The 12,460-nt window shown below is 36.2% G+C and overlaps 1 protein-coding gene across 1 annotated transcript; it reads left to right on the top strand.

Annotated features, from left to right (window-relative positions):
• The first annotated feature begins 3,821 nt into the window (after positions 1-3,821).
• Positions 3,822-5,146, top strand: LOC117306835 (protein BTG2-like). Its single transcript, XM_033791376.1, has one exon. It carries the CDS (start codon positions 4,373-4,375, stop codon positions 4,871-4,873), a length of 501 nt encoding a protein of 166 aa, XP_033647267.1. The 5' UTR covers positions 3,822-4,372; the 3' UTR covers positions 4,874-5,146.
• The last annotated feature ends 7,314 nt before the right edge of the window (positions 5,147-12,460 follow it).

The following is a 12,460-nucleotide window of genomic DNA, read 5'->3' as shown; positions in this document are numbered from 1 at the left end:
ACTAAGTGCTTGAATACCTGTTCACTTGATATTAAAGGCAGTGGACACTATTGGTAATTACTCGAAATAGTTATTAGCATAAAACCTTACTTGGTAACGAGTAATGGGGAGCTGTTGATGGTATAAAACATTGTGGGAAACGGCTCCCTCTGAAGTGAAATAGTTTTCGAGAAAGAAGTAATTTTCCATGAATTGATTTCGAGACCTCAAGTTTAGAATTTGAGGTCTCGAAATCAAGCATCTGAAAGCACACAACTTCGTGTGACAAGGGTGTTTTTTTTTCTTTCATAGTTATCTCGGAACTCTGACAACCAATCGAGCTCAAATTTTCACAGGTTTGTTATTTTATGCATATGTTGAGATACACCAAGTGAGAAGACTTGTCTTTGACATTTACCAATAGTGTGTAGTGTCTTTAAATGAAACAGCTCAAAACATTTTGCAATGATTTTCTACTTACAGTATATTGATTGTTGTTGCTTCACACTTTTTAACTTCTCAATGGTGCTTTTAGTTTTGTTTATAACGTTCTAATAATTTAACACAGGAAACATGCATTCCGGAAACTATTTCCTGGCAAAGTTCAAAGGGATGATCATGATTGTAATGTAATGAAAGAAATAGTTAAGATCAAGTTACAAACCACAAAGGAAACCAAGTGGGTAAATACAAGTCAACTTTGAGGTGAAAAAATATCTTTGAGTACCCCCAAAGTAAAAACAGACACTTAAAAAAAACCCAAAAAACACAGAATTGCAATTAAATGCGCAGAAAACTATATGGAGAGAAGGATGAAAGTTTGGGTTTTGATTCGGTACAAAAGAGATTTGATCAAGGAGCTTGGGATCAATTTTAAATGAAAAGAAAGGTTTGACCTCACTCTATGGAGTTTGGTTCGTTAACCTAGCATACTTCAAAGTGTTTGTGCATGAAGTGCTTTCATTATGAGACTTTGATTAAAAGAATTTTCATAATGAGCCACCCTTCAAACTTACCAACTTTGTTTTTTACAAAAAAAAATTGACCTCAGATATACTGTGATAATTGTCACAGATTAGCTTAAAAAATGAACTGGGGGAGTAAAACTATTCAACCAAAAGCTAACACCACCAGTTCTTCTCGGAACCATCACATCTCATCGAGAGATTTATGACATGGTGTCTTCGCAAACCTCATTTGGTAAAAGTTTAAACATTTGTCTCTTGTTTGAGTCATCCTCTTGTTGATCCTCAAACAGTCATTGTTTTAAATCCAGGAGAATCAAGGTTTTGAAGACTGTAGTGGATTTTTAATTATATTGACCCTCTGCATGCACTTAACACGCGGCGACTGTGCCACGCTCACCATTATGGTGGTCAATAGGCTTACGTGTAAACCCTGTGTCGCCTAAAATGCACACTTCACTGAATAACGCACAGTGACATTGCCCACCATTATGGCGCATCCAAGATTATTCTGATGATGACGTCAGGTGGATTGGGTCAACAGGTAGATGTTTGTATTGATGTGGAATCCTGACTCATTCAACCCTTTTTTTGGCGAAATAAGTGTATTGAAAACAGTGTTAGAAACTACAACTGGATAGATAGTCACTGGTCCATCTTTTTAGAGCTTTCTAAGCTCAAAAGGTTGATAAGCACAAACAAATTTTGCTTACCAGAATAAAGTTACCAGCTATGTCACATTTACAGTCACATTTACAGTTTGCTTAGCAGAAAAAGTTCAAGCGCTATTTCTGCTGTATCCTCGTATTGGGTTTGACCCCAGCCTAAACCAAAATTTGTTTTGTTCCAAAAGCCATGGTATTTTAATTCTAAGGTAAACAATGTCTTGAAATTGTTGAGAAAGCTACAACTTAACAGCTAGTTTCTGCTACCGTATTGGACTCTTGCCTAACTCATTCTCTCTTTCCTTACCTCTTAAAGCCATTCCAAGGCAGACAAAATATTGTTAACCGTTTCAACTTCAAGTGTCTAACTTCGTCATATCTACCAGGTTTACCTTGGTTAACTACTGTGTATAAACATCCAAAGTTAGTTGTATAATTCTATGAAAGTCAGTTATAAACAAGGTTTAAAGGTATGGTTATAGATTGGCAACTTCTCCCAAAATTAAGGACCATACAAACTTACTTGGGGAAAAGCACTCAGCGGTTGGTATAAATTATTTTTAGAAAGAATTTCCTTAGAAGCAATGGTTTGGATAGCGTTGACCACAAACAAAAACATTTCATTGTAAATGATGGTGGTGGATGGATTCAACAGTTTTGTGAAAATACTGTTCCAGCAAGTAGACACTGTTAGCTGAAACTTTCGTGTGTGAATTTTCCTGTATCTTTCTTTATATATTTGCCATTAAATTAGCATGACGTTGACAAAAACCAATCTATGACCCTGCCTTTACTGTGGAGTGAGAAAGTTAACTTGGATCGCTACGTCGTAGGTGCAGTTTCGACTCCTGCCCCGGTATGCAGCCAAATTTCTTTCTGAAATGTTTGTTGGATCTCACATTGATGTCTTTGATTCAAACTATAAATAGGGATTGGCAACAAACATACCGCTATAAATGTATGTTTTGGGGGGATAAGTCTGGATGGATAACTCGAGTAAGCTGCTTCAAAACGTCTTTATTTCGAATTTACTCTTAACCCTAAAAAGTGATATATTTTTGTTGATATGATGTACAAATTTGTTGAAAGCTTTCAAGGAGATATTTTAAATTGGAGCAAAGTGTCTAAGCAGTAGTGAATTATTTTAATTATGATATATTGAGTGTAAAACTCATTGATTAAAAAAAAAGTAAATATGAATTAACTAAATAAAGTTGTGATAAAAAAAATGTTCATAATGTGCCTATCATTTTGTGGTGGTCATTAGGATTCGGGATAGTACAGTATGTTTTCTTTTTAAAAAGATTCGCCAGTTGTCCCCTGCCCATTTGAAAGGAGCTGATTTGTCATCAAGAAATTTAAGGACCAAACATGTGAAGTTTTGTATCAAATATTTCAGCCTTCTCGTTTTTTCAATCTATTACTAGAATTTGTTAGCCTTCTGTTTTCAACCAGTCTAAACCAATCATGATATAAACATGAAGCAACACCTTGTTTTATGAAACAAGGTCCTACTGATAATAATGAATTTGCGCTTCTGGTGAACACCTTGGAAATTTTCCCAATTAATAATTCAGAAATCAATGGAAACTTTCAGAAAATATCCAATGGTAATTGACACAAGGCCCCAATTTCATAAAGCTGAATTCAAAAATACTGCTTGACAAATTTCATTGCTTAGCACAAAAAGAACTGACTGTGGCACCAGTCAAAATTGGCTGGTAACAAATACTTCTTCTGTGCTTTATCATAGAGCAAGGAATTAGCAAGTTTGTGTGCTTGTCTTTCTCCATGATTCAAAGAAATTTGGCTCTGGGCTATCTCTGGAAACCCACACCCTTATCTAGCTACCACCGGACAGGGCACTGATCAACCCCAAAACAACTGTTCAACGCCAAAACAAGCCTGAACGTGTCCCTCTGTCCTGGTGCGCTGTTAAGAGGATCCCTAACACTTGTGGAAGTTATTGAAAAGAAATAATATAATCGACCCCCCCCCCCCCCCCCCCCCCCCCCCCCCAAGCGAAGATCCTTGTTTTGACTGTGACGCATTCATTGCTGCCCACTCATTCTCATTAACATAGACCACTGTGATTGGTTGGCTATTAATTGACCTGACATCATTCTACCAACATAACGTTAGCTGATTGGTTAAGCAGCCACGCTTCTGACGTCACTGTATCTACATGGACATCCTGCGTACTACAGCAAACCAAACAAGAGAGAAAAGCTAGCTTGTCTGCTGTTTTTCTTTCCGAGGCCTTTCTGTGTGTGTTGCTGAAGCAAGCAGAAACGGACGACAAATGCTCTACAAATATTGTGGTATTTCACCCTTCTCGTGCCATATTTCAGATACCTAAGTACCACCAACCTGATGCTGATGAATTGTAGAACCAGAATTCGATTATATGAGCTTTTCAAGTGAGAGCATAATTGTGGAATCTGTCGTCATTGCTGGTACTGAATTCGTCAAAAATTTGTAAGATGCACAACAGGTTGTGTTTGCCCACCTACAACCAGTATTACGAAATGGTGTACAACTTGAGCATATCTACAACAACTGCTGCAGAGAGGTAACTATTGTGATTAACTCACCTGTCTATATAATCACAACACCGAGGCAAGAGTCATACAAAAAGCTTTGAAGAAGTACTAATTATTCATTCCCTGCAAACTTTTGTGAATGAAAATAAACCCAGCTGCTGGATCCGCCATCAACTCAACATAACAATTTCTTGACTCATCAAGTGCAAAAGGCATCATCATGAAAGCTGAAGTGACCAGTGCAGTTAACTTCCTTACGAACTTGCTTCGATCCAACAAGGACTTCGTGCGACAACCTGTACGCCTTGAGAGATTCTCCCAGATCTTAATCAACCTGGTGTGCGAGCACTACCAATCCCACTGGTTCCCCGACAAGCCATTCCGTGGAAGCGGCTACCGCTGTATCAGAATCAACGACATGAAAATGGATCCTCTGATCGCCAAGGCTGGTCAACTGGTCGGTAAACAAGTGGATGAAATGCAGTTGCTCCTCCCCAGCGAGCTGACGGTGTGGGTCGACCCAGATGAAGTGTCGTACCGAATTGGCGAGGAAGGTTCCATCTGTGTTCTGTATGATGGCGTGTCCAAGACCACCAGTGAAACGAAGCTGAGTGCAATGGACTTATTGAACTGCAAGATGCAGTGGAACAATCGCAATTCCTCCCACCCCGGCTTGGACACAGCAGACTTTAACCGAAACGATGTAACAGTAAACGCGTAAACCCCTTAAAACCATTTAAATGGATTTTAACCAAAGCTTTGAATGACCCTTTTCATCTTGACAATGGACTGAAATGTATTCTCTTGTTGTATTGTTGATAGATTTATCATTAATTTTTTTCTGACAAAATGTAGAAAGAAACAAAAAAAAATCAAAAAATGGTACTTTTTCTCTGCCAGGTTTTGTCAAATTTTTAAAATAGGATTTACGACATTGTAAATACTTTAAAAACTATGGTACAAAATTATTTTTTCAGAAAACAATTGTGCACATTTACATATAAATGTCCTAAACTGTTCTTGTTGAAAGTTATATTGGAAAAGTTTCCGTATGGCGCCACCACTTTTTCTTTCGAAATAAAATAAGATAGTATCTAAATTACCTGATTGATATATCCCTTTTTGTAAAAATTAGTGAAAAAGTGGTGGCGCCATACGGAAAGTTTCCCGTTATATTAACTTTGGTTTAATGTACTACAGTAAATTTATTATTGCAATGCATTCTATTTTATTCATCTGGGATTTTACTTTATAGAGTTGAAAGGTCCAAGCCTTTTAGTTCATAAATTGGAAGCAACGGATGGATCATGGTGTAACTTCAAGACCATTTGTTCAATGGTAAAAAATATTCCTCTGAATTTTCACCAGGGGAATTCAAGCTCAAGTTTACATCTTCAAAGCAAAACGTTTCAAAATCTCTGAGACTTGAAGAAAACAAAAAAAAAAACTCCACTCCGGAGTCCCTGGTATTTAGGCAAAGTTGTAATCAGTATCTTGCAATCAGTATACCAAAGCCTATACCATAACTAGACTTGTGGTCCAACTTGTGTGCGTAACAAACAAACAAGGTTAAATATCATGCCTGTCTGTAACAACGACCTGCTTCCAAAATGTGAAGTTTTAAGCTTGTTCTCAAATCATGCCACACTGTTCTGGCAACATAATATCTACAATGAGTACTTCAACAAACTACAGTCTTAACTAAATTTTCACTTTGGTTTTTATATGCCAACTGCATAATTATGTTGATTTGATAAAAAAGTAAGAGAAATGTAATTTGTAATTCTTGATATGTTTGAGTTTGACCAAAAACCCTTTGTACAATTGTGATGATGTCGATTGCCATTTTTATTTTGCTACGTGGATCCAGTAAGCTTGTTTATTACATTTCAGCCCTTTTATGAGTTTTAATATGATGGGTCGTTTTGTACTACTAGTACCAGCATAAATATGTCTTTCGTTGAAATGTACATTAGTGCAGTTATAATTGGATACTGTGTCATCTAATCAGGAACGTACTAAAACATGCCTTACCCACATAAATTTGTTTGCGAAATATCACACCCGAATACTCTGAAAATAGTGCTGAATTTTTGTTTTTCCAGCATTGAACAGCAAGCTTGCTCGGTTCAACGTCGGGCAATTTACTACCCATGATGTGTCAGTACTCTGTCCAGGTTTTTTTTTTTTTTTTTATAATTGATGTACAAAAACACATGTAGGAACATGGTTATTGGTAGCTGTCCTTACTTGACTAATAAACAATAATTTGTCATAAAATTAGGTTTTTGAAAAGAAGTTTTAATGCAACACAAATTTCATTTGATTTACATGAACAGTAGCTCTTGTGACATCAATTGTTAACACAAGTTTACCATAAAATTAGGTTTTTGACAAGAAGCTAATGAATGCAACACAAATTTGAGAGTAAAAAAACTTGAAGTAGCATGGTTCATGTTTTTTTTACTTAAAGACCCCCTTAAACAACTTAAACCATCATAAGTTTATTTATGTCATTCTCATTGTTAATCTTTATCGTTCTAAATTCATGGAATATTTTAGAATTTTACATCATTGCCAAAAAACACTTATGTAAAAGCTTATGGTACTCGACTATCAATTTGAAAATCTACATATTATTTTAATTTTGTAAAGCCATCAGCAGTACATAACTGTCATGTTCTACTAACTGTACGAATACAGTATAAAGAAAATGCCATCTCATAAATTTCCATAGTTATTAAGATTGCAAGCCGTGTATAAGCATGCACCGGAAACCAGTCGATGAAAATATTCAGTTTTGCTGATGCATGCACTATGATTGCTGAGGTACAAATAATCAATTCAGGACGACTCAGCTGTGATGCATTCCTTATTGATTTTGTTCCTTCCGTCCTGCATGAGAAATTTTGTACATTAATTCAACGTTGCAGTTTTGTTACGAATTTATGGTTTTATGTCTGTATCAGAACTAACGCCAAGTAAACCCAAAACAGTATGTTCATTCAACATTTCTTTGTGTCAAGCACTAATCAACTAAATATTCAGATATGAAATTACAGGTTTGTGTAAATATACAAAAAAGAATATCACAATGTTATTTTCTCTTTTTGCATAATACTGTCAGACAGTCTGAAAAGTGGGGACACTTGTATAAAATGGTTTTATGACAAAATGTTATATTTTGATATGGTGCTTTTTTCAACTTGTACATGTTACCTCTGTAAAGATGTAAACATTGGTGCCTGTGCAATTTCCAAGGGCAACATTTTGTACCTTTTGTCAGAAAGAATTTAAAGATATAAATCTATCGTTGTTATAATTAATTACCTTTGTGCTTCTAATAAAAATGTTCATTTACCAAGCATTGAAAACAAGTGTTAATTGTGTACATTTTTTATGCTTTCCACTTGTTTTTTTATTCTGCTGCATCAGACCTTGTTCTTATTACCACATGATCAAATATTTTGTTTCCGATGTTCCATTCTGTGAAAGTCACAGACAGCATGGAGGAAGGATGCAGAAAGCTACTATTTTATCCTTTATTTAGTTAGTGTAATTTAAGTTTGACGTCTCCATGGTTTCATCACACTATGGTTAGGGGGGCGGGGGTTAAGGGGATTATCTTTAATTTTCTGATGCATAACATTCCATTATTTTCATCTTGGGTAGGGGGAGGGTGGCAGAATTATAATCATTTTGGGGGCGAAGATTTATTTTGTTTTGTTTTATGTATGGTTCATCCATTTTTCTGGGATGAGAGGGCTATTTAGAGTTATCTCATTTGGGTGGGGCTCTACCCCCACCCCCACAAACGAAGTGGTGTTTATGTTTCAATGTGTTCAGTTACCAACATGGAATTTTTGGTAATTTGATTCGGAACAACAAGAAGGACCTAGCTAGAAATGTTTCCCTGAATGTATTATCTTTGACCCCTGGAAGTGCCATAACTCCTCCGGTCATAAACAAACAAAGGACAATATAGTTTCTTAGGAAATTCGATAGCAACAGCTTTAAGGTCAAGTTGATTATGGTCACAGCCTATCCGCTAATTCGTGTTTTTCTCGTCGAAGTAGTTACTATGGAATCTAGGTAGTAACATTAGTACAGGTGTTACTTATCATATCAGCGCGACGGGGTACGATTGGGCGCTGAGGTGAACGCTGTTTTTACCCGATAGTGATCAGCTGTGAATTGCCCAAGGACGTGCTCATGTTTGAGTATGCAAAACCACACTGAGCTGTGAATAGGCAACATGAACATAAAAAATGGTTGCCTGTGCCCCTCAATTGATATTTTTGATTAGTTGTTGTGCAACTGATCATGGAATAGATTAGTCATAGAGCAAGTAGCATTAGTATTTGGTTTTTCTGGCTTAATTGCTTTGCTTCTTTTCTTTTTACTAGAGATAAACAATTAAAAAGTTTGTGACAATTAAAAAACAATAAAGAAGGGTGTAAACGCAGGGCGAAAAACTTGTGTTTTGTTGGTTTCGTGTATTTACGGGGTTATTCCCCATAGATATTTCACAATCTCAACAATGGGTGATTTTATTTTTTAATATACACACCATGTTGCAAGTCACAGATTCAACATGGTCTACTTCTGGTATTTTACGTCCATGATGGTCCATAACTATATGGTTCAATCATGATGCACAGTTCTATCTCTTTGCTTGCTCTACATGCAGTGAGCATCATGAAACCTCCTACTGTGAATTTTCCTCTATGAAGGAAAAACAATGGCTCTTTCACTTTCAGTATAACCATGAACCTCCATGGTATAGACTTTTATCATTCTTCCTCCATCTTGGTCATGTTCCTTGTATCAAATATAAATAATGAATGCTAATAATCATTTTGCAATTAGAAACCAGACTATTTTGTTCTTCCAGCCTCGTTGGTAACATTTCAGTGGGAAAATTAAAGATGGCCACACCGTGATAAATATTTTAACCCTCAGCATATCCTCACTACAGAAATACTTGTAGGCCCCTATTGATCATTTTATTTTCAGTCATGCATGAATCATAAACACTACACACTATCCAGGCAGAAAATCAGAAAACAACTTGTGTTTATTTTTTTCTTATTGGTTTCTCGCATGGCAGGCCCGCGAAACAATTTTTTATATGTGTTATTAACTCAATGGGTTCGTCCTTTAGGTATTAGGGACCGTCTGAAACGATTTGTTATGATGTACAAGCAATGAATTAGTAAATAAAAACCCAACCTACCTGGGTGGAGGCTTGGAATTGGTAAACAGCCTGCTGTTGATCACATAATGATGATCAGACCATGTTATTTACTTATGGGACAAAAAAGCTGTTGTGTGGAACAGTTGCCATTAGAAAAGGGTGGTGGAGAAATCAGAGAACACGTGATATGTACTTTCTAAAAATGCATGAATGATTGAACAGGTTTTTGCTTGCCCATGTTCTTTTTCTAATTAATCCCATGATCCCATCATGGAGAAATTGCTTGTACATGTATATGCATAGGAGCTCTCCGTCCTTTTCCAGTTCACTTCAAGCATGGAGGTAAGCATCTTCAAGCTGGTCTGGTCTGGTCTTTGCTCCAATGCTCTTTGTGTTTCCAAGAATTAAGGTGGTCTAGCAATCGGCAAAAAACAACAACTGTGCAAGCATTTGAACTTTATCTTGGATCAAATGCTTCTTGAAAGCTCTATGTCTAGCCCTCAATGAAAAAGCCCAGCAAGGATCTCACAACTTGTTGTGTGAAATTAGTGTAGCACTTTGTTTTGTTTTCGTTTAGTTTTGTTGTGGGCATGAAAATAATGTATGAAACAAAGAAAGGAACACCTGTTCAACTGACTTTTCCTTGGCAAGCATGCAAATCAAACTTCATGGCTATATTAGCTTGATCCATGAAGCAGAAAATTGCACTGAACGAAACTCTGTTATTGAGGTGTTTTTTAAGTAGAAAATCGTGCTGTGCCAGCCATTCTATTATTTCTTGGATTCCATGAAATAGCTATTGACCCTGGCACCAGCCCCGGTTGGTGTTGATTTCTATGGTGTTGACATACCACCGCGCACTCAGCAAACGGTATAATATGTGCATTGTACACTGTAGTCATGTACAGTGTGGGCCTACGTTGTTTTTGCTATGGTCTGTTCATGGTCTGTTTCATCTTAGAGCAATACATGGCTCTATGGGTTATTGAGCAGAGATCGATCACAATCATAGAGCTATCTTTTATATAGCTCTATGATCACAATACATTTGTATTACCATTTTTTGTACATGTATGGTTCATCCATTTTTCTGGGATGAGAGGGCTATTTAGAGTTATTTCATTTGGGTGGGGCTCTACCCCCACCCCCACGGGTGGGGCTCTACCCCCACCCCCACAAACGAAGTGGTGTTTATGTTTCAATGTGTTCAGTTACCAACATGGAATTTTTGGTAATTTGATTCGGAACAACAAGAAGGACCTAGCTAGCAATGTTTCCCTGAATTTATTATCTTTGACCCCTGGATAATATCAAATAATATCAAATTTAATACAAACTTTCCCGAATTCTTGTTCTTTTTATTTCATTTTATAGAACAGACATACATACATTATTTGTATTGGTAGAAAAAGTAAAAATGCATATAATTTGTTGTCATTGACAGACCAATACAATTTCAAAAATAATCAGCTAAAAAGCAGTGTTATTAACCTGGCATTTCCCTGCAAAAAATTGCTAAACTTCAAAGTGTAGACCAGCTTTATACAGACCAGCATAAAATACCAAACCAAAATTAATATCAAATTTATTACAAACTTTCCCAAATTCTTTTTATTTCATTTTATAGAACAGACATACATACATTATTTTTATTGGTAGAAAAAGTAAAAGTGCATATCATTTGTTGTCATTGACAGACCGATACAATTTCAAAAATAGTCTGCTAAAAAGCAATGTTAGAAAGCTGGCATTTCCTTGCATAACATATTTCTAATGTCTATGCCATGCATTTAAAGTTGAAAATTATTTATTTTAATAGAACTTTAAAATACAAACTATATAAATTTCTACAAAATGTGGTATGTTGTGAATATTAATCTAGGGATGATTTAACCTTGGCCCTCTGCCAAAACAAAGTAAGAATATGCAGAGGATTTAACACCACTAGGATTTAGTCCTTCAATAAACAGCACTTAGATTTTGACTGACATTTTTAAAGGCAGTGGACACCATCGGTAATTACTCAAAATAATTATAAACATAAAACCTGACTTAGTAACGAGTAATGGGGACAGGTTAATAGTAAAACATTGTGAGAAACAGCTCCCTCTAAAGTGGCATAGTTTTCCAGAAAGAAGTAATTTTCCAAGAATTTTATTTCAAGACCTCAGATTTAGAATTTGAGGTCTCAAAATCAACCATCTTAACGCTCACAACTTCGTGTGACAAGGGTGTTTTTTCTTTCAATATTTTCTCGCAACTTCGACTACCAATTGAGCTAAAATTTTACAGGTTTGTTAATTACTTTATGTATATGTTGAGATACAGCAAGTGAGAAGACTGGTCTTTGACTAGTTACCACTGTCTTTAATTATGAGCAGCTTTGTGATTAAAGAGCGTTCAAGAATGGACGACGTCATCATGACGTGTACCACCAAAAACTAGAAACAAATTGGGGGCTCTGACTGCTCCCCCATAACAAAGATATTGGCAAAAAAACTAAGGAACGCTGTCAACATTAGGGCTAGTCGCTAGATTCCTTAGTTGGTAGTAGAGCGCACGCCCAATATATTCAGAAGAAAAACTGAATAAGTCTTAACATTTCAAGCAAGAGCATAGGAGTATACCTTCTCATTTTATCGAGGTTGGGTGGAACTGACCAAATTACCCCTTTATGACAGTAATTAACATTTGGACATTGAGAAATTACTTTTATTAGCATTACATAGAGGTTAAAGTTATTTCTATTCTGGTTGTCCCTTTTTGACCATTAGTAGGTCTAGGTCATCTTCACCAAAGATTCATGTGTTAGGTTCATGATCTCTGACCCCTTGCTATATGCTGTGTTTATCTTTTTTTATGACCACTTTGATTGTAAGTCAGTGACCAGTAATTCATTAAAACAAATGGAAGACTATAGTTTTATGAGTTTTAAGAAAAGTAAAAGTCAATTTCGAATTTGACTTAAATCAAGATAGACCACACACCGAGGACATCCCTACAACCATCTGGGGCCAATTTCATAGAGCTGCTTAAGCAAAAACATTGCTTAAGCACAAAATTAGCTTGCTAATTTTATACATATTACTGGCCAAAATTGCATGCCGTATG

This window comes from Asterias rubens, chromosome 2, assembly GCF_902459465.1.
Source record: "Asterias rubens chromosome 2, eAstRub1.3, whole genome shotgun sequence".
Taxonomy (NCBI): Eukaryota; Metazoa; Echinodermata; class Asteroidea; order Forcipulatida; family Asteriidae; genus Asterias; species Asterias rubens.
This window is presented reverse-complemented; position numbering and strand designations above follow the sequence as displayed.